General features: G+C 34.9%; 1 protein-coding gene across 1 annotated transcript; it reads right to left on the minus strand.

The window, feature by feature from the left end:
* Positions 1-563: 563 nt before the first annotated feature.
* On the minus strand, positions 564-23,259 carry LOC133323817 (serine-rich adhesin for platelets; the record flags this gene model as incomplete). The annotated part of the gene is made up of 3 exons (XM_061532716.1): positions 564-776; positions 2,676-6,966; positions 22,999-23,259. Coding segments are annotated over 3 exons (4,607 nt in total), but the record flags the coding sequence as incomplete, so codon positions are not given.
* Between the last annotated feature and the right edge of the window lie 263 nt (positions 23,260-23,522).

A 23,522-nucleotide genomic window follows, 5' to 3' on the forward strand; every position in this document is an offset into this window, starting at 1 on the left:
TGATGATGATGATGATAGTGATAATGATTATTATGATCGTAATAATAAATATTTAATAATAATTATTAATAATAATGATCATGATAATGATGATGATTTTCTAATAATAACGACAACTACAAAAAAGAGACTAGATATAGTCACAAAAACAAAAATAGGAAGACTAGAGTTTCCTATTTTCCTTTGGTTTCTGTTGAGTTTTTCCATATTCTTCAAATAATTTCTCTTTTTTTTTTGCAAAATTACTAGAGATAAGTCTTATTTAAATTTCTAAATTATTTAATAATAGTCAAGTTTTTTACTCAGTTTAGGTGTGTGTGTATATAAAAAACGCATTTAAATTAATGCGGTCGTAAAATTAAAAACTGTTTGGTAATTTTTTCTTTTCATTATGAAATGATTCGTATTAGGATGAGGCCTACAGTTGGTTGATTTTGTTTGTTGTTGGTGGGGATTTCCAGAGGGGAACAAAAATTCAAGTCTATTTTCTTTGTTTCTATTTTCTTTTTTCTTAAAATCTACGTTTGTTGTGCTGCGTTTGCTGATGCCTGGAACCAGTCGAACAGGATGATGATGATGCGGCACCACCGCCGCCGCCACCACCGGTTCTTCTACTCGAACTACCTTTCGATGAGGCCGATGATGAACTGGGTATATTAAGTCGCTTCCTCTCCTGGGCATAATAACAGAATATGCAAAAACCATTTTGCGGTGTGGTACATCAAATGTTTGTGGGACTGCGCGATGTGGATTGGGTGCGATAACGGGAATTGGATCTGGAAAGAGAAAAAATGAAGTGGAAGATTTTTGAATATTTAGTTTTTTTTTTTAATATTTAGCTATAAAAGTAAGAGGATAAGGTTGTGGGAAGGAGATCCTTTAGGATGAGCTGAAGATCAAGGAAGTCTATAGGAAAACTTAAGGGCCAGGAAGTTCTATAAAGAGTGAGCAGAAGGGTCTGGAATTTCATTATAGGCGAATTGAAGAGACAGTTTTCCTATATGAAGGCCAGGGTCAGATGGTCAAGATTTGTATTATAGGCGAGCTGAAGAGCCATATAGTATTTATAGCGAGCTGAGGATCATAAACCCTTTACAGGTGCGCTGAAGGATCAGGCAGTCTTTATAAGCTAGCTGAGGGTGTAGGGGACGTTACAGGCGAGTTGAAGAGTCAGACATTTTTTATAAGGGATTTGACGGGGAAGAGGGTCTTTATATTTGCTGAAGTTTTGAATAGAGAATTCAAGCTGAAGGGTCAGGGACTCTTTATGTGGGTCTTTATAGGGCAGTTGAAGTGCCAGGGGTCTCTATAGACGAGGGAGGAAGGGAGTTTTTATAGAAGGGAGTCGTTATAGGCGAACTGAAGGTACAGTTTGTCTATATACAGGCGAGCTGAAGTCCATGGTGTTTTTGTAGATGGGCAGAGGGTCAAAAATTTTATTATAGGAGAGCTGAAGTGCCATCGAATCTTTATAAGCGAGCTAGAGACCCTTTACAGGTGAGTTGAAGCATTAGGTAGTCTTTATAAGCCCGCTGAAGGGTAGGGGAGTCTTTATAGACGAGCTGAGCGGTCAGTGAGAGTGGAAGGGTTGGAGAGCCTATTTCGACGAGCTGAAAACCTAGGGAGTTTTCTCACAACGGGATGAAGAATCAGGGAGTCTTCATATGGGAATGGAAGGTCTTTAAAGAATACCTGAGTGAGTATTCCATAGACGAGCTCAGGGTTGAAGGATCACCGAGTCTTTATAGGGGAGTGGAAGGGTTTGGGAGTCTTTATAGAAGACCTGAGGGTTCAGGGAGTACTTATAGACGGGTTGGAGGGTCAGGGAGTCTTTGTAAGCGAGCTGAAGGGTAAGGGAGTCTTTATAGACTAGCTGGAGGGTCAGGAAGCTGAGAGACGAGCTGAATGGCGTCTCCTGTAAAGGAGCAGAGTTGAGTATTCCATAGAGAAGCTCAGGAGCGAGTCTTCTATAATGGAACTCTGAGGGGAGTATTTTTCTATAAATAAACTCTGAGGGAAGTCTTCTTCTATAGACGACCTCTGAGGGAAGTCTTCTTCTATAGACGACCTCTGAGGGGCAGTTTGTTTCTTTAGACGAGCTCTAAATATAGTCTTCTTCTATAGACCAGCTATTTGGGGGGGGGGGGGGTGTCATCTTCCGTTGACGAGCTACGAGGGGAATCTTCTTCTATAGATGAACTCTGAAAGGGAGTTTTTTATAGATAAGCTCTGAGGGAAGTCTTCTAAAGATGAGCTCTGGCGAAGTATTCTTTTAAAGACGATTTCCAAAAAAAGTCTTCCACAGATGATCTCTAAAAGGAGTCTTTAACAGACGAGCTCTGAGAGGAGACGTCTTCTGTAGACGACCTCCTAGGGATGCCTTATTTCATAGACAAGCTTTGAGGCGAGTCTTCTTCTTTAAAGGGCTTTGAGGGAGTTTTTCCTACAGACAAGCTCGGAAGGGAGTCTTCTCCTATAGTCTAGTCCCGAGGAGAATCTTTATATATAGACGAGCTCTTGGGATAGTCTTCCATGGACAAGTTCTGTGGGGAGTCTTCCATAGACGAACTGAAGGAGTATTAGGCTTGGATTTCATAAAAGAAAGTTTTTCCAAAAGGACTAATAAGTTTGTGTTTTTTAAAGGAGGATTTTCTTGAACATGGTTTTTTACTCACCTCGATAAACTTGTGGTATAATCACGTAGAGGTGTGCTCGATTCATGTCGATAACTACTAGAACTGCCAGGCTCTAAGAGAGACATTGTACGATGATCATAGGCACGTATTGGCCTTCGACCCATTGTGGCATATCCATCAATATGACCACCGGTGGAGGTCAAATTACTGCCCGCCGAGGAGGTACCAACACCACCGCCATTTGCTGCAGTACTAGTACTTCCGCTGCTGCTGCCATGGGTGGCTGTGTTATAGGAGAAACGCCGTTTCGGATTATAGGTATTGTAATACGCCGTTGTGGATGCCAATTTACTACCGGAATCATCGGGTAATGTGGTTTTATAACGTGACGACAATATGGCAGTGTGTGGCATAATATCTTTTTCTGGAGTGTTATAGGAGGAACTGGCGGCACTGGTGTAACGTCTTTCCGATAATCCCGATGGTGATGTGGGTGCCCGAATATCATTGAGACTTTTACGTGGCCTTCCCGGGGTTAGGGTATATTCATGGGTGCTACTACTCGAGGTATAGGGAGATTTATATACGGGTGGTTTGAGTTCGGTGCCAATGGGACTGAGTTTCAGGGGTCGGAAAAATTCTTGTGTGATGTCTGGGGATCGTGCCCTCTCTTCGGGGTAGATTTTGTTGGAGGATCGTGTCTTGGCTGCCGCTTGCTGTTCACGATAATATTCACGCACAGCATTGGGGCCCACAATGCTACTCGTTCGCTTGGGTTTCTTTTCGTTGAAACGACAATAGAAACTACGACGTCGTATGCGATCCACAATACTTTCATTGGGATCTGAACTTTCACCATCTCCATTACCACCACCGCGACGCGAGGTGGGCGATGAAACTTGGGATGTTCGTGATAGTCGGGACACCGTGGGTGAGGGTGTGGCCCCACCATGCATACGATAATTATCCTCGGAACAAACAGACCAATTGTCGAAGTAGAGTTCCGGCTCCTCGGTCGGGGAACGAAATGTGGAGGTTGTGGAGGCACAGTCTTCTTGATAACTTCTGGAATCCGATGAGTAATTGGCAATATTATCGAAGGAGGGTGAAATGAGATTATTATTTTGGTTCGAGGAGGAGGAGTTTGAGGTCATGGTGGTGATGTTGGCGGAGTGGTTGGGATCATGAAGAGTAGTGGAGGTCATGCTGCGATATCCGGTCGTTTGACTTAGCAGCGAGGAGCTGTTATTGTTGTAGGAAGATGGTAAGTTGTTGTTGTTATTTCCATTGCCTATGTTGTTGTTTTCGTGATTCTGTGCAGCCACCGCCGTCGTACTGCTCGATGAGGAACTGTGTAGTGTGGCAGCTCCCCGAGGATAGGGTGGCAGATTTGAGTAGATTTCATTGTCGTTGATATAGGAATATTTCTTGGGGTTACGTCCTGTTGCCGAGTTATTCTCCGGAACTTGTTTCATAGATTTATCGGATAGCTCCAGCATTAGACCCTTGCGTCGATCTTTATTACCTTGTGCGGTTTTGTTGGTTTCCAGGGAATTGAAAGAATTTTCAGCTTTAATTTTATTCGTGGCCAGGGCATTTTCAAGACACTCTGGGCAATTGGAGAGATCATTGGCTGGAGTGGAGGTGGTGGAGGAGGGTGGGCCACAATTACACTGAGCCAATGATTTACCACTGCGACTTTTCTCGGCGGATTTCCTTTCCAGCTCACTTGATTTCTCCTTCAATTTCATTATGGCATCGGCATTTTGATAGATAGGGGAGGTATCTGCGGAATCATTGATCTGTCGTTGAATATTGCTGGCCGATCGGGCGGTACGCACCCGATTTGCACTGTTATCTTTTTCGTAACGCTTGAACAGACCCAATACCTTGTTGACGGATTTGCGATTAAAGGTCCCCGGCATTTCTTCCACACTAACTGCCCTCTTGATGTAAGTCGATTCGGAGTGTATGATGGGCTGGGAACGGGGTACCGAACGTTCTCGCAGATTTCTGATCATGGCATCTATGCGGGAACGTTTATCGGGTTTCACAGGTTTCCCTGAGGTATCACCACTGGGAGTTTTCGAATCCTTAGAGCCAGGAGTGTTACCTTCTCCAGGTGCTTGGTTACCCGAGGGTGTCGAAGATTTTTTGCTTACCGAACTTCCAAGGGATTTGGTTTTCTTGACAAAGGAATATTTACCCGTGGTCTTTTCGGGCGAAGTACTCTGTGAGCCTTCATTGTTGTTGGATGAGGTGGCTGCGGTGCCGCTGGAGGATGCTGCAATGGCCTTCTTCTGAGTGGGTATATTGGCACATGAGTTACTGGTTGCGGAAGCTCTTAACTTTTCAAATTTCTGGCCAATGGCATAGAGTAGACCCTTATTGGGTTTCTTTTCCGCGACCGCCGCCACCTTGGCAGGTTCTTTGGCATTGTTGGGTGTGGCTGGGCTTGATTCCTTGGAATCATCACCCACACTGGAATTTGTATTACTTGCGGAACTATTCGAGCTAATAGCTGTGGCTGTTGGTGGTGAGAGTTTCGATTTTTTGGTAATTTTTATTAATTTCTTAAGAGCTGGAACTTCGGGCATCATGGTGACGGAAAGGCCACCTTCATGGTTACTCGAAGAGGTTGGTGTGGTGGCACTGGGTTTCAGCAGGGAACCAACGGGTGGACTGCTGACTTCTTCCACAACTTGACCACCATCCACATTGGAAAGTCGGGATTTTGAGGGCTTTTTCAGCTCCTTGTGCGCCATTAACTTTGAGGTAGGATAACTTTTTGGTCTTAGCAGGCGACTTTCTCTTTGCAGGGTGGCTGTACCGCTAATGTTATTCAATTCCTGGCCACTGGAAGTGGAGTTTTCTGTGGGAGTTTCAGCAATGGGAACCGAAATATTGGAGGAACCGATTTTATTTGAGCCCACCCCACTTTCCATTTGTCCCTGACCAGGACTATCGCCAGTATTTGAATCCTTTGTGGGATATGATTTGGGCCGTTTCAGTTTGGACACATTTTTGGGAGAATACAAATCCGTGATAAGAGATTTGGAAGCTGCATCACTTCCTGGAATGTTATCGGCCAGCGGGGTTTTTGGAGTGCCGGGATCTGCAGATTTTTTCACCACCACCTTTTTCACCTTCTTGACAACTGTGGTGGTGCTTGTAATAGTCTTATCGTTATCTGTGGAGGACTCCGTAGACTTCTCTTTGGGTTTCACCTTCTTCACCTTTTTCAATGTCGAGGTGGATGTCGTGGTGGTGGTGGATTTGTCTTTATTCTCTACCAAAGTAGGTTCGGTAATGTCACCACTACTCTCCTCTTCCACCAATCTCTCCTGCTGCGATCTCATGGTGGACAGCAGCTGCAACTCCTGCAGAATTTTATCAGCCAATTCATGTTTGGCCAATTTTTCACTTTCATCAAATTCTCGGGGGCGTGACAAACTTCGACGATTTCTCTTTAAGGTCTCCGTTCCTGGAGTACCCAACATTTCGGATTTTTCCGAAAATAAATCTAAACTTTTATTGCGAGCATGACGGGTATGCTTCAATTTACTACCCGACATTTCAGGTGGAGTCTCTACACAAGGGGTTTTAACAGGTTCCTCCGGAGTTAGGCCACTTGCCTCAATGGGTGATTCCTCCAATGGCTGTTCCATAAAATCAGGACGCAAGAGCCTTGATATTCTTCTCTGCGAAGGTCGCTTGGTCACAGCACCTGTATTTTCTACCACCGAGGCTGAGGGTGATAACCGACCACTGGGTGGTCTTCCCAACATTGAGGAGGGTATTTCCGTGGCCGTCAAAATATCCTTGCTGGACTTTTTCACATATGGCGAATAGTATTTGTATTTTTCATTAACCTCACTAGTGTACAAAGGGCAGGATTCTTTGCCAGAACATTCCTGAGTTGGTGGTTCAGCCGCAGTCTTGGCATCCTCCTCACCTCTTAAGCCGTTGACATTTTCAATAATTTTCTCTTTAACTTCGCGACTTTTTGAATCTTTCACATCTTCAGTTTTAGGTAATGTGGTTCTGCCACTACTCTGACTACGTTTATATATCCTTGTGGGCTGGCACTGCCCAGCCTGTACACTTAGGGTACGTGATAATTTGCGGGCTTGAGTTGGCGGCAATTTGGCCAGCAGCTGTTCTTGAAAACATTTTGGCAGTCCTGGAGCAATACTCGACAGGGTTTCTAAGTCTGTTTTACTCAAACGCAAGCGGGATAAATCTAAGTCGGCCAAATCTAATGGTTCATCCGGCAATTGACTACCATCATCAATCGATTTGGATTTCTTGTCTGAGTTACTTGATTTACCTGCAAAGGGAGAAGATTTAAATAAAAATAATTTTTTTGTTGGGAATCTATCGGAATTTTATTTTAATTATTTTTAATAAAAATATCTGCGAAGTTTCAGAGGTATTTTTTAGATTATTTTGGACACTTACCAAAAAGTAGGCCCCGATATATTAAGCTGGATTAATTTAAAGCATTTTTATGTATGCACATTCCATTGACGAAACACTAGAAACTGTAGCTAAGCTCTAGAATTGTACTTACCATGTTCGTATTTTTTCCGAAAATTGCTTGGATACGTTGGTCCTCGAAGGGACTATTAACTTTTTATTTCATATCCCCGTGATATGATTTATATATTTAGTCCTAATGGCGCATTTTCCATACTAAGAAGAAAAACGACGATTATGAAAGGCGACTTATGAAATTAAATCCTGTAGAAACCTTTAACACAGACAGATAAAGTGAGCCCCCAATTTCTAAATAATAAATCTACGAAGCTTTTTATACCCTCATCCTAATGGCTAATCAGGGTATATGAGCTGTGCTACGGCAAAAATGTGCCTCATCGAAATATTAACCCCATGTTTCTTTGAACCAAGTACCGTTTTAGACAATTTGGTATTGATTTGCAAATGTCCAAATTTTCCATTTAGCACACATTACTTCCATAAGTACCCTGTTCAACCATCCAACAAAACTTCATGTATACCCCGATCCTACGCCCCCACAATGATTTCAAATTCAAATTTCACGATTCCAACTCTATTGGTTCACCCACAATTTAAATTGTACCAAATTTAGTACATAGTAGTAGGAATTTCCAAAACTTCCTAAGTACCCCAATCCTAAACGCGGACAGTGATCCTAAATCCAAGTTTAAGGATTCCAACACTATCGGTTCACCCACAGTTCAAATTGTACCAAATTTAGTATACAGCAGTACGAATTTCCAAAACTTCCTACATACCCCAATTCTACACCGTCACAGTAATCCTAAATCCAAGATTTAGGATTCTAACTCTATCGGTTCAATCACAATTCAAATTGTACCAAATTTAGTACACAGTAGTACGAATTTCCAAAACCTCCTTCTTACCCCAAACCTACACTCCCACAGTGATCCTAAATCCAAGTTTCAGGGTTCCAACACTATCGGTTCACCCACAATTCAAATTGTACCAAATTTAGTATACAGTAGTACCAATTTCCGAAACTTTCTACATACCCCAATCCTACATTCCTACAATGATCCTAACTCCAAACTTCATTGTTCCAGCTCTATCGGTTCACCCGGATCCAAATTGTACCAATTACAGTACGATTTAGTACTTTTCGTACACATAGTAAAAATTTCCAAAACTACTACGTACATATCCCAATCCTACACTCTGACGGTAATGTTACTATCAATTTTCGGTATTCCAGCTCGATTTGTACCTCCAAATCAAATTTGTACCAAATATAGTACCATATAGTACTTTTCGTACGCTTTCCAAACTCTCCTCATATCGACCCTACTTCTCAACCTTAATTTGCATTCCAAATTTCAAGTTTTTAGCTCAATCCATTCACATGCTACGAAATTGTACCAAATTTAGTACATTTCAGTACTTCTGGCATGCTTATAGTTCGAATTTCCAAAAACCCTTTGGTACACCTATCCTACACTCCATCAACGACCACCAAACCAAATTTCAGAGTTTTAGCTCCTCCAGTTCGCCAAATACAAATGGTATCACATTTTGTACTTCTCGTGTCGTTCTAGTACGAATTTCCAAAAACCCAGCTTTATCTGTCACCTTTGGACCAAGAGTGACACTCACCTAAAATTTCAAGATTCTAGCTTCAGCCGTTTCGCCTGGGCGTTGATGAATCGTTTAATCAGTCAGTCAATCACTTTACTCTTTTATTAGAATATAGATTGTCCAAATGTAATAAAACTTTAAAATTCCCCCTACACATGTGTGAAAAAATTATAAAAATCGGTTAAGTATTCGCTAAGTTATTTGCATTTGAAATTAACAATGGTCCGAAATATACTTACTGTTTGGTGATGGGCGCCTATTACTTGAAAATGAAAAACCCCTCAAAAATCGAATTATGATAAATGACAATTTTTCAGTCATAATGGGTTGATGATTTCTTTGTATAGAAAGAAAATTGTAGCATACTTTTAGGCAAAAGTTCAACAACTGTCTGTAGTGCGATATTTTAATTGATATGTATGTAGGTAATTGATTGTTTTTATGCACAAAATTGTGTATGTATGTAACATACATTTACATACGTACATACATAGTACCAACATGAGGTAAAAAAAAAAAATTATTTCTTCCACTTTTACAAGACCGCCATTTTATGTGATTTTTCATTTTGAGGTAATAGGCGCCCAGCATCGAACAGTAAGTATATTTTGGAACATCGTTGAATTCAAATGCAAATAACTCAGCGAATACTTAACCGATTTTCATAAATTTTGCAAACACGGTTAGAGGGAATTCTAATGTTTTATTACATACAAACAAAACATATATAGCATTTCCAGATTAAATGAAACCTTTTACAAATTACATGAACCCTTTTTCAAATTAAATGAAACCTTTTCCAAATAAAATGAAACCTTTTCCAATCAAAATGAATGAATTTTCAAAACCATGTCCATAACGTAGTTAGAACAATCTTGCCGAGTAAGCTTTTGAATACTTCGCTCGATTACATCAACAATGTTATGTTCCATTTAAACGTCACACAGCTCAGCTCTTGCACATAATTTTACTTTTGAAAATGCATTTTCAATTGGATTTAGCATTGGAGAATAAAGCGGTAAGAATTTAAGGTTGCATCTTTTGGATTCGATCAAATTTTTTATGTCATGTCGCTTGTGTATTTGAGCGTTATTTTCCAATTCTGGATTGATTTTCTCAAAAAAAAAAAAAAAAAAAAAAACTATAAATAATTTAAATCTGTCTGCATTGACACTGGAATTAGAAACGATTGTGTGATGTACAACTACCGCGTTGTTTATTGCTGCAATTATAGTGACATTACGACCTCTGACCGTAGGCAACACAATGTGTGCTCTTGTTCCTTGTCTTGAACGGGCTTGGGTTCTTCGTAAGCTTACTCGGCAAGATTGTTCTAACTACGTTATGGACATGGTTTTGAAAATCCCACAAGCTGCAAGTCGGGAACCCCTTCATTAAGATAAGCAGTTACCTTATCATCAACAATTTATTAAGTCAAATATGTATGTTATGTTATGTTCTTAAATATTTATTTATTAAAATGTCAAGAAATACCCCAGTTTGTATTACTATTTATTTAGTTTTATGTAGTAAAGATATTAAATGAAATCACACCGAATTAAAGAATATTTATGTTAATGGCTATGTATGGCTATGTAATACAATTATATTTGTTAATATTCTTTGATTTAATTTTCAAATATTGGTTTAAAATTACTGCAAATATTATATTTCCTTAGATAAGAATAAAGGTTTCATTTAATTTGGAAAAAGTTTCATTTTATTTGTAAAAGGTTTTATTTCAATTGGAAAAGGTTTCATTCTATTTGTAAAAGGTTTCATTTCAATTGGAAAAGGTTTCATTTAATTTGGAAAAGGTTTCATTTAATTTGGAAAAGGTTTTATTTAATTTGGAAAAGGTTTCATTTAATCTGGAAATGCTATATATCATATTTTCGCAACATGGCTAATCAGCGCCATCCATCGATCCAGCCATCGATCCGCTTGGAAAATGTGGCTAAACCCTCAAAATATCGGAAATGTCCAAGATTTTTATGTGTCAAAACATGGACCTATAATGATAATTTTCTGCAGAGATGTATGGCAGCGTTTAAAAATCTGGTATCCCAAATTACAGCCCCTTCGGTTGGAAAATGCGGCTAAAACCTTCGAAATACTGAAATTTGTCCTGAACCCTTATATGGGTGCTATACCAAAACGAGGACCTATAATGATCATTTCTGCATAAAAAAAAGTGGTTAAACACTCAAAATACTGAACTTTGGCTGGGACCTTTATATGGGAAATATATCAAAACATGGACCTGTAATCATAATTTTCTGCAGAGTTGTATGTCTGCCTCCGAAAACCCGGTATGCCAATTTACAGCCTATTTGGATTAAAAATGCGCCTACAGTTCTCAAAATACCGAAAATCGGGTCGATAAAACCCCTTTGCAATACCAAACAATACATAGAAGTACTAGCCCAGTGAGAACCCAATATACCAAATTACAAGTTATTAGGTTGAAAAACACAAAATACCGAATATCGGGATATATCGATAATTTTGGAAGGGAGATTTTCTACTCAGTGATAATCCTTGATACCTGATTAGGACCACATTGGGAATAATCGCTACCCTATAAGCTGGAAATGACCGTTACCAAAACGTGTACCGATATGCCCCATTCGCAATACCCAACATCCTAGAAGTACTAGCAATGTCAGTACAAAAGTTCTATAGTTCCATAATGCCAATTTTCTACAGAACTTTATATATGTATCGCCTATATGGAATAAAACTTTAGAATACGCCCTAAACACATGTGAAAAAATTATAAAAATTGGTTAAGTATTCGCTGAGTTATTTGCATTTGAAATTAACAATGATCCGAAATATACTTACTGTTTATTTGAAAATGAAAAACCATACAAAAATTGATTTTATAAAAACGGTAATTTTTCGTTTCTAATGGCTGCTGGTTTATAAAGAAAATTATAGCATACTTTTAGGCAAAAGGTCAACTACAGTCTGTAGTGCGATTTTTAATTGATATGTATGTATAGATGATTGATTGTTTTATGCACAAAATTGTGTATGTATGTACATAAGTTTACATACATACAAAGACATAGAAACCGTAAAGACTCGACAAAATGCATTTTGACAAAATAGTTTATGAAAAACTATCCAGGGGGTATCAGGTATAACAGAGGCATGTTAAGAATAAAAACGCAAATACGCGATAATGTGTCTATAAAATGTAAATAAAATTAGAGATCTGTATTCAAAAAATGTGTTTTTATTTTATAAGCTTGCGATATAGCGTTTAAAACGTTTAATATTGTTTGCTCTGTTGTTATGATATCGTAACAACAGAGGAAAAGCCATCTATTGGAAATTGTGGACGTATCGATTGTCCTATCTTTATACTTTTATGTCTTTGATACATACACAGTAGCTATGTGAAGCTAAAAAAATTATTTTCACTTTTACAAGACAGTCATTTTGTGTGATTTTTCATTTTGAGGTAATAGGCGCCCAGCATCGAACCGTAAGTATATTTTGGAACATCGTTGACTTCAAATGTAAATAATTCAGGGAATACTAAACCGATTTTTATGATTTTTTCACACATGTTTAGGGGGGAATCTAAAGTTTTATCAAAGACATAGAAACCGTAAAGACTCGACAAAATGCATTTTGACAAAATAGTTTATGAAAAAATATCCAGGGGGAGTCAGGCATAACAGAGGCATGTTAACAATAAAAACGCAAATACGCGATAATGTGTGTATAAAATGTAAATAAAATTAGAGATCTGTACTCAAAAAATATGTTTTTGTTTTATAAGCTTGCACTATAACGTTTAAAACGTTTAATATTGTTTGCTCTGTTGTTATGATATCGTAACAACAGAGGAAAAGCCATCTGTTGAAAATTGTTTACGTATCAATTGTCCTATCTTTATACAAAGACATAAAAGTATAAAGATAGGACAATCGATACGTCAATAATTTCCAATAGATGGCTTTTCCTCTGTTGTTACGATATCATAACAACAGAGCGAAGAACATTAAACGTTTTAAACGCTATATCGCAAGCTTATAAAATAAAAACACATTTTTTGAATACAGATCTCTAATTTTATTTACATTTTATAGACACATTATCGCGTATTTGCGTTTTTATTGTTAACATGCCTCTGTTATGCCTGACTCCCCCTGGATATTTTTTCATAAACTATTTTATCAAAATGCATTTTGTCGAGTCTTTACGGTTTCTATGTCTTTGTAATACAAATATAAATGTAAGTAATATACAAGAAAATTAGCATTATGTGAATGTTCAAAGATATCTAAAAATATCAACTATATTTTATACATTTCACCAAAACAGTAACAGTGTATAACAACAGCTCGAAATATTCATCGGAGATCCCAGCCGGATATAGGATATATTACTGATGAAAATACATTTCTATGCCGATTTAGCCATGTCCGCCTGTTTGTTCCTCCGTTCGGTATTTTAGGATTTTTTGAAAGCTTTTTTTTAACTGAATTGATAGTAATTTAGTATTTTGGGTTACCACAGGGAAGAAAATCTTTCTACCAAAAATTATGATTATTGGTCCTTATTTTGGGATAGTTCCCATATAACGATAGCCCCAATATTCGGATTTTTGAAGCCTTTGAGTACGTTTTTCGACCAAATTGGCTGTAATTTGTTATTTTTGGGGAGAACACTGGGTAGAAAATGTTTCTAACAATTTTTTTCAATATTAACCCATTTGTCGGTTCTCATAGTATTCGGTATTTTGAAGACTTTGGTTACGATTTTCAACCTAATCAATTGTAATTTGGTATTTCGGGTTCTTACTGGACAGAAAATCTTCCTATCAAAACTGATCAATATTGGTTCATTTCATAGCTTAGCTACCCTCCAGTATTCGGTATTTCGATGCACTGGGGTACGTTTTCCGACAAAATCAGTTGTTATTTTGTATTTCGGGTTCGTACTGGGTTCCTACAAAAAATTTCGGGTTCCTATAAAAAAATTATGAGTATATGTCCCCAATATTCGGTATTTTGGAAATTTTATAATATCGGTTTACGTATAAAGGGTTCTTGGTGTCTGATATCTATGTATAGATCAATATAGGACCATGTTTTGGCATAGTCTCCATATAAGAGGGGTTTTACGACTGAAGGTTTTTGCAGCATTTTTTCATCGCAGTTTATAAAATTTGGCAATCCGCGAAAGATGTTTTGAGAATATTTTTTGCAAGGACTATAAAGGCGTGGGGTTTTTAATAAATATTATTTCGAAGGACTGTCCTCAAGCGTGGATTTTTGAAGGCCTATCAAAGGCGTAGATTTTAAAAAGTATATTTTTTCCAAGGACTATCAAAGGCGTAGATTGTAAATAGGATTTTTTTTTAAAATATTTTTTCCAAGGACTAAAAAAGTATTAGATTTTGAAATGAATATTTTTACAAGAACTGTCAAAGGGGTAGTTTTTTAAAAGAATGTTTTTTCCAAGGACTATCAACGACTTTTAAAGAAAATATTCATCTAAAGACTATCAACATTTCTCTACGGACCAACAAGCCGTAGATTTTGTAAAGAATATTTTTTCCAAGGACAATAAGGCGTAGATTTTGTAAAGAATATTTTTTCCAAGGTCTATTAAAGGCAGGGTTTTAAAAGATTGTTTTTCATGGACTATCAAAGTCAGGATTTTAACAGAATATTTTTTAAAGGACTATTTCGATCAAAGGAATATGTTTAATACGTCGTGTGCCTATAAAATACCCTTTGAACTTTTCCAAAGACTATAAAAGGCGTAAATTTTTAAAAGAATATATTTTCCAGGGACAGGTTTTTAAACGAATATTTTTTTTCAAAGGGCTATTAAGGGCAGTTTTTTCAAAAGAATATTTTTTTTCAAAGGTCTATCAACGGGGTAGATTTTTAAAGAAATATTTCTTTCATTGCATTTTTTTTTATTTTAAGACGAATATTTTGTCCATGTACTATGAAGGCTATAGTAGGAGATTTAGGTTGCGTATGCTTGCTGTCAACACGTATACGCATGGCCGAAGGAAAGTATGGAGAGATAGGAACTAGGCCATAGATGTGGATTTTAAAAGAATTATTATTCAAAGACTGCCACGGCATCAAAACGTGCCTTTTTACGAATATTTTTCGAAGGACTATCAGGGTCATAAATTTGACTTTAAAGAAAATTTCCTATATTGGTACCACGTTTTAATATAGCCTCATATAAATACCCATTTTGAAAAATTGTTTGGTTTTAGAGGAATTTCCCATCATATTTTCGAAATAGGTAACCATTTATGTTATCATAGCCTGCATAAAAAAGTCCCGTGAAAATGTTCGATATTTGTCGATGTTTCCACATAGCCAGCCGTCCCATTTTCGATATTATTAAGTTTTTAACCGAATTTTCTCATCGATATGGCTATAATTTGGAATATCGAATTTATGGTTAATAAATAAATCTTCATAAAAATGTGACATTTAATTTCCGTTAGTTCTTGAAGTTCCCACTTCGGAGTAATTTGAAACATTATTTTTTCGGAGGATTAAAAACCGAGGATTTTTTCTAAGGGTGGAATTTTTAAGTGCAGATTTTTAATATTTTTCCAAAGACCAACAAGATGTAGATTTTTAAAAGAGTATTTTTCAGAGGACTATGAGACGACTATCACATATAATGCAATTAACAGAGCCTCCATATAAAGGTCTTGAAGGATTTAAGGAACTTCGAATGGACACCACGAGGTGGATGATATAAATAGTTCGGCCCGGCCAGACATTGCGACGCTTCTTAATTTTTTTATTTTAATTTTTAAACGTTATTACTTACCTTTTTCAATTCTACATATAGACACACACACAGCTAGTACTAAAAAAACTCATAAACACACTATGCCCCCTCTTCTTGTTTTTTGATCCTAAATGATCCGATTTTTTTGGAATTCTAAATTCCTTGAAATATGATAATGGTATGATGAAGTTACGAACGAACGGCAACGATGATGAGAAGGATTTTTATTTTATAAAATATATAAATATGCATAGCAAAAACATTAAGGAGCATAGCAAACATTTTGATTGGAATTTGCGCGCATTTTTTTCTGGGGCGTTTTTTATTAATTTTTTATTTAGTTTGTTTAGCAAAAAACTGTAACGGCATGCAATGGAACAACAACAAGAACAAACAACATAAATAAGAACTAGGATTTTTTTGTTTTTAAATTAGAAAAAAATCGGATTAACTTTATTTGTGTATTTTTTTTGTTTTTAATTTTTGCTGCTATATATATTAACATTATTAATATGTTTTTTTGTTTTTTATTTGTTGCATTTTTTTATTATGTAATAAAAATTAATAATTAGCTTGTTTTGCATTTTTGTTTTTTGTTTGGAAGACAAATATAACAACAATAATAAATAAAATATTATATATATAATAAAAAATAGGTATGTATGTAGGTATTATGAATAAAAATATATAAATGTTATGAGTGGTTTATTTTTTGTTTTTGTATAATAAAAATAAAAATAGTAAAAATTTTAGTGGTAGTTATTATAAAAAAAATTTTGTAAATAATACAAAGGTTTTTTTATAAATAATTTTTTTATTTGGATTTTTTTTGAGAATATTTTTTGAAAGGCTATGGGAAACATAAATCTAATTTTTAGAGGATTTTTTCTAAGGGACCATAAGTGTGGAATTTTTAGGTGCAGATTTTTAAAATAATATTTTTTCGAAGGACCAGTAAAGCATAGAGCAAAGTTTTTAAAAGAATATTTTTTTTCGGAGAATCAACAAGGCGCAGATTTTTAAAAGAATATTTTTTCCAAGGGTCAACAGTTAAAAATAATAATTTTCCATGTACCAACAAGGCGTAGATTTTTAAAAGAATATTTTTTCAAAGGACAATGAGGCGTATTTTTTTCAAAGACTAAGAAAGGTATAGTAAGAGATTTAGGTTGCGTATGATTGCTGCCAACACGTATACGCATCGATGACCGATGGTATTAGATTTTTAAAAGAATAGTTTTTCCAAGGACTAACAAGGCGTAGATTTCTAAAAGAATATTTTTTCAAAGGACCAACAAGGCGTAGATTTTTAAAAGAATATTTTTTCAAAGGACCAACAAGGCGTAGATTTTTAAAAGAATATTTTTTCAAAGGACCAAAAAGGCGTAGATTTTTAAAAGAATATTTTTTCAAAGGACCAACAAGGCGTAGATTTTTAAAAGAATATTTTTTCAAAGGACCAACAAGGCGTAGATTTTTACAAGAATATTTTTTCAAAGGACCAACAAGGCGTAGATTTTTACAAGAATATTTTTTCAAAGGACCAACAAGGCGTAGATTTTTAAAAGAATATTTTTTCAAAGGACCAACAAGGCGTAGATTTTTACAAGAATATTTTTTCAAAGGACCAACAAGGCGTAGATTTTTACAAGAATATTTTTTCAAAGGACCAACAAGGCGTAGATTTTTAAAAGAATATTTTTTCAAAGGACCAACAAGGCGTAGATTTTTAAAAGAATATTTTTTCAAAGGACCAACAAGGCGTAGATTTTTAAAAGAATATTTTTTCAAAGGACCAACAAGGCGTAGATTTTTAAAAGAATATTTTTTCAAAGGACCAACAAGGCGTAGATTTTTAAAAGAATATTTTTTCAAAGGACCAACAAGGCGTAGATTTTTAAAAGAATATTTTTTCAAAGGACCAACAAGGCGTAGATTTTTAAAAGAATATTTTTTCAAAGGACCAACAAGGCGTAGATTTTTAAAAGAATATTTTTTCAAAGGACCAACAAGGCGTAGATTTTTAAAAGAATATTTTTTCAAAGGACCAACAAGGCGTAGATTTTTAAAAGAATATTTTTTCAAAGGACCAACAAGGCGTAGATTTTTAAAAGAATATTTTTTCAAAGGACCAACAAGGCGTAGATTTTTAAAAGAATATTTTTTCAAAGGACCAACAAGGCGTAGATTTTTAAAAGAATATTTTTTCAAAGGACCAACAAGGCGTAGATTTTTAAAAGAATATTTTTTCAAAGGACCAACAAGGCGTAGATTTTTAAAAGAATATTTTTTCAAAGGACCAACAAGGCGTAGATTTTTAAAAGAATATTTTTTCAAAGGACCAACAAGGCGTAGATTTTTAAAAGAATATTTTTTCAAAGAACTATGAGGCGTATTTTTTGAAAGACTAAGAAAGGTATAGTAAGAGATTAAGGTTTCGTATGATTGCTGTCAACACGTATACGAATTGATGACCGATGGTATTAGATTTTTAAAAGAATATTTTTTCCGAAGGACCAACAAGGCGTAGATTTTTAAAAGAATATTTTTTTCGAATGACCAACAAGGCGTAGATTTTTAAAAGAATATTTTTTCCGAATGACCAACAAGGCGTAGATTTTTAAAAGAATATTTTTTCACAAGGACCAACTAGGCGTAGATTTTTAAAAGAATATTTTTTCCCAAGGACCAACAAGGCGTAGATTTTTTAAAGAATATTTTTTCCGAAGGACCAATTTGGTGTAGATTTTTAAAAGAATATTTTTGTAAGGAACAATTTGGTGTAGATTTTTAAAAGAATATTTGTTAAGGACCAATTAGGTGTAGATTTTTAAAAGAATATTTTTTTAAGGACCAATTTGGTGTAGATTTTTAAAAGAATATTTTTTTAAGGACCAATTTGGTGTAGATTTTTAAAAGAAAATGTTTTCAAAGGACTATTAGGCGTAGATTTTTAAAAGAGTACTTTTTCAAGGACCAGTAACGTGTAGATTTTGAAAAGAATATTTTTTCAAGGACCAGTAAAGCGTAAATTTTTAAAAGAATATTTTTTCAAGGACCAGTAAAGCGTAAATTGTTAAAAGAATATTTTTTCAAAGAACTGTAAGGCGTAGATTTTTAAAAGAATATTTTTTCCAAGGACTATGAGGCGTAGATTTTTATGAGGCGTATTTTTTTCAAAGACTAAGAAAGGTATAGTAGGAGACTTAGGTTGCGTATAATTGCTGTCAACACGTATACGCATAGATGACCGATGGTATTAAAATAAGTATATAAGGAGATTAACTATCTGGCAAAGATTTTTAAAAGAATATTTTTTAAAGGACTATGAGGCGTAGATTTTTAAAGAATAATTTTTGAAAGGAATCCAATGGCGTGGATTTTTTAAACAACTGTTTTCGAAAACTATCCACTGGCGACCATGAGCGTTGATTTTTTTCAAGTATTTTTGCAACGACTATTTATAGGCTTGGCTTTTTAAAAATATATATTTTCAACGACTATGAAGTTTACGGTAGGAGATTTAGGTCGCGTATGATTGATGTCAACACGTATACGCATTGATGACCGAATGTATTAAAGTAATGCTATAGAGGTGATAGAGAGAGAATTTTTCATAGGCCAAAGAAGTGGATTTGAAATCAATACTTGCTCAAAGTTTGCCCGGGCCATAGACGTGCCTTTTTAGGAACATTTTTCGATGGACTATCATGGTCATAAATATGTTGTTTTTATGAATATTTTTCGAATCACTGTCAGAGTCTTCCATTTAGAGTATAATAAAATTTGGGAGATTACGTATATCGAATCTAGGTTTAAGGATTATAAATTGATCAGGAAAAGTACTGATGCTTTCTTATTTCCTTTCAAAATTTTACTCCATATTAAAAATATTTTTTTAACGACCATGGGCCTTGATTTTTTATTTTTGCAACGACTATAAAGTTTACGGTAGGAGATTAAGGTTGCGTATGATTGATGTCAACACATAAATGGATCAGGAAAAATACTGACGCTTTCTTATTCTCTTTTAAAATCCTACTTCATATTAAAAACATTTTTTTAACGACCATGGGCGTTGATTTTTTTAAAGTATTTTTGCAACGACTATGAATTTTGCCGTAGGAGATTTATATTGCGTATGATTGATGTCAACACATATACGCATTGATGGCCGAATGTATTAAAACAAAGCACGGAAAGATTTTGAACGTATATTTTCCAATGACTATCAGAACGTAGACTATAGAGGTGGATTTTTTGGAGAATTTTTCTTAGGCCAAAGAAGTGGATTTGAAATGAATTATTATTCAAAGGATGCCAGGGCCATAAACGTGCCTTTTAGGAATATTTTTCGATGGACTATCAGGACCATAAATATGTTCTTTTATAAATATTTTTCGAATGACTGTCAGGGCCTTCCTTTTAGAGAATAATACAAATTTGAGGATCTAATATACCGAATCTAGTTTTTGGGTTTATAAATCGATCAGGAAAAGTACTGATGCTTTCTTATTTTCTTTCGAAATTCTACTCCATGTCTTTGAAATTAACAAAGAAAACATTTCTATCCATTTTGAGGCAAAGTCCATTAATTTGGACTATTGGTTTTTGTGGTGTCACCCGGAAAAATAGGCGGCACTTGCCTTGTCTTTGTGCACCAGGCCAATTTATGTTTTTTTGTCTGTTTATTTTTTTTGTCGGCTAATTGTATGTAGATTTATAGAGCACTCATGTCTCGCAAACGCAAAAAAAAATAATTATTTTTTGAATATTTTCACAAGTGTTTGACGTAGTTCATAGCATTGAAAGACGACAAAAAATATTTGAGGCAATCTCATCATAATTTTATGCGAATTTTATGTGACATGCATGCATGGTTTCCCCATAGTCTTCTTTCTTTTCTTTTTTTTTTTGAGCGAAGATATGTGTGGCCTGTGAAAGACATACACACACTTGGATGTGTGTATACACAATATTTAACAAGAACAACAATTAATTAGCTCATTAGTATGTCGTAATGTTTATACCAAGATTTTTTTCAAAATGAAAAAAAAAAAATAAATTTTAAAAAAGAAAATAAATAACAAACATCGAGGAAAGCGATGCAAACAAAAATGTTGAAACATTTTTCTTTATTGAAAGGGGGGGGCATATTTTATTTTTAAATAACGTTAAACGAGTGGATGGCACGCGCGCAAAATATATTTTTCTATATAATTTTTAAATACTTTTAGAAAAAAATAGTATTGGGGCATATAAAAACGACAACATGTTCAGGAAAGCGAAATGGAAAAAATAGGCTAAAGAATTTCAGTTAACGGAAAAAATTCAAGCACTATCGTAAACGCATTCGTGACTTTTTTTAAATATCAGGGTCACAAAGCGTAAATTTTTCAATTATTTTTCAAAAGGCTTATTTCGAGAATCACTCCTTTTTCGAAATAATTTTTTTTCCATGGACTATCAAGGCGCAGATTTTTAAAGAATATTTTTTCCAAGGGCTATTCAAGGCGTAGATTTTTACAAGATTATTTTTTCCAAGGACTATCAAGGCATAGATTTTTAAAGAATATTTTTTCCAAGGACCAACAAGATTTTTTAAATAATATTTTTTCAAGGACTAAGAAAGGTATAGTAGGAGACTTAGGTTGCGTATGATTGCTGTCAATATGTATACGCATTGATGACCGATGGTATTAAAATAAGTATATAAAGAGATTAACTATCCGGCGTAGAAATATTTTTTCTAAGGACTATCAAAGACTAGATTTTAAAAATAATGTTTTTTCCGAAGATTGATAGTCCTTGGAAGCGTAGATTTTTGACCATGGTTTTTTTAAGAATATTTTTTTTGAAGACTATCAATGCGTAGATTTTTAAAGAATTTTTTTCCAAGGTGTAGGGATTTAAAGAAAACTTTTTCGAATGAATATCAAGGCGTAGATTTTTAAATCTAAATCTGAACCGATTCCAACAAAACTTTGAATACGCCATTCTATACTCAATACTCGATGGCAAATTTCGTGTAAATCGAAGAAACATGGGCTCTATGGTGCACCATTTACATAAAATTGGAAAATATATAAGATAGCTATATCTAAATCTGAACCAATTTGAACCAAATTTGGCATACAACACTCCAGACTCTGTTCTATGCGCTATGCAAATTTTCGTCTCAAACGGACGAAAATATATATGGGAGCTATATTTAAATCCGAACCGATTTGGACAAAACTTAGCACACGTCATTCTATTCTCAATTCAATACGCTATGCACAATTTCGTCTCAGTCGGATACACATAGGCTCTATGGTACATCATTTACCTAAAATCGGACGAAAATATATATAGGAGCTATATCTAAATCGGAACGGATTTCAACAAAACTTTACATACATCATTCTATACTCTATTGACTACTCTTTGCCAAATTTCGTCTTAATCGGACAAGTAATGGGAGTTTGTTGCTCCGCTTACATAAAATCGGAGGAAAATATAGATGGGAGCTATATCTAAATCTGAACCGATTCCAACAAAACTTTACACACATCATTTAAAACTAAATTGAATATGCTATGCAAAATTTCGTCTCAATCGAACGAAAAATTGGAGATTGGTGCACCATTTACTTAAAATCGGACATAAATATATATGGTAGCTATATTTAAATCTGAACCGATTTCTAAAAAATTTTACACACGTCAATATAGACTCAATTCGGTACGATATACAAAATTTCGTCTCAATCGGTCAAATAATGGGACCCGATATTTGTCAACGATAATATATAGACGGACATACATATACACAAAGACATAGTATCCTCCACCACAGTGTGGTGAAGGTGAATAAAAATCATATTGAATAGTTAGAGAATGTTTAAAATCTACGAGGGAATCTACGAGGGAATTATGTGAAATGCGAAATGATAATATAATCGGAAAACTATAACGACAATTTCAATTTGTTTTGTAAAATGCCTCTGAAATATATATATAGAGGTTGAAACGGAACCACTTTTCCAGAAGTTACATTTCTCACATGAACTTTTCTCTACTAAGCAGTCATATTTCAGTGAAGCAGATTAAAGTGTGAATAAAATCTCAAAAAAAAAAATCTTCCCAAGAGAATGTCGAAAACAGGCTCGACTATCATCGTTTTCAATAACATCATTCGAAGATCACAGGAGCAATGGGTCAGCAGAAATACGAGGGTCACATGTACCAATTTCCACAACAAAAGTGTACAATATTAATGGGGTCAATTTTAACAAGTCCAATATTATATGATTATCAAATCTCTTTTTGTTACAATTGGTTAATTTTCTCTATTTTTTTTAATTCCAATTAATAATTATTTTTATTATAAAAAAATAAATAATTTAATTATTATGTTTAGAGTTAGAGTTTTGTGTTAAATAATCTACTCGAATATAACGAATTATTACTATTTGTTAATAATTTCGGTTTAGTCGTTGTCCGTGTTTCGGTTGTTGTGACTATTGTTGTTGGTAGGGTTTTGATAATTTTTGTTGTTGTTGTAGTAGTAGTATTACCAGCTGTATTAGATGTGGTAGTAGTGTTGCTGTTACTGTGTTGGGGTATTGTGGCATTTGTCGAACATGTCGAAGAGGAGGAGTTGGTGGAGATTGAGGAACTTCTTAAACTATTAGGATCTTGCGATTTTGATGTGGCAATGGTAAAGCCGGCTGTAAAAAGCAACAACAAAATATGGGCATTATAAAAAAAAAACAATAACAAAAACAAGAACAAAGCAAAGAAAAGTAACAAAAAAAATAATAAAATAATTGTTATAAAAATTATAAAATAATATTGTTAAATTTATAAAAAATTATTACAGTAATTGAAAATAATAACAATTTTTAGCAATGCACATTAATAAATAAATAACACAACAAAACAATTAAAAATATTAATACAAATTAAAACTTATTTTGTAAAAAAAATCGAT

This window comes from Musca vetustissima, unplaced genomic scaffold (assembly GCF_032173495.1).
Source record: "Musca vetustissima isolate MV318-11 ecotype Yass unplaced genomic scaffold, APGP_CSIRO_Mvet_v1 utg6528, whole genome shotgun sequence".
NCBI classification, from domain to species: Eukaryota; Metazoa; Arthropoda; class Insecta; order Diptera; family Muscidae; genus Musca; species Musca vetustissima.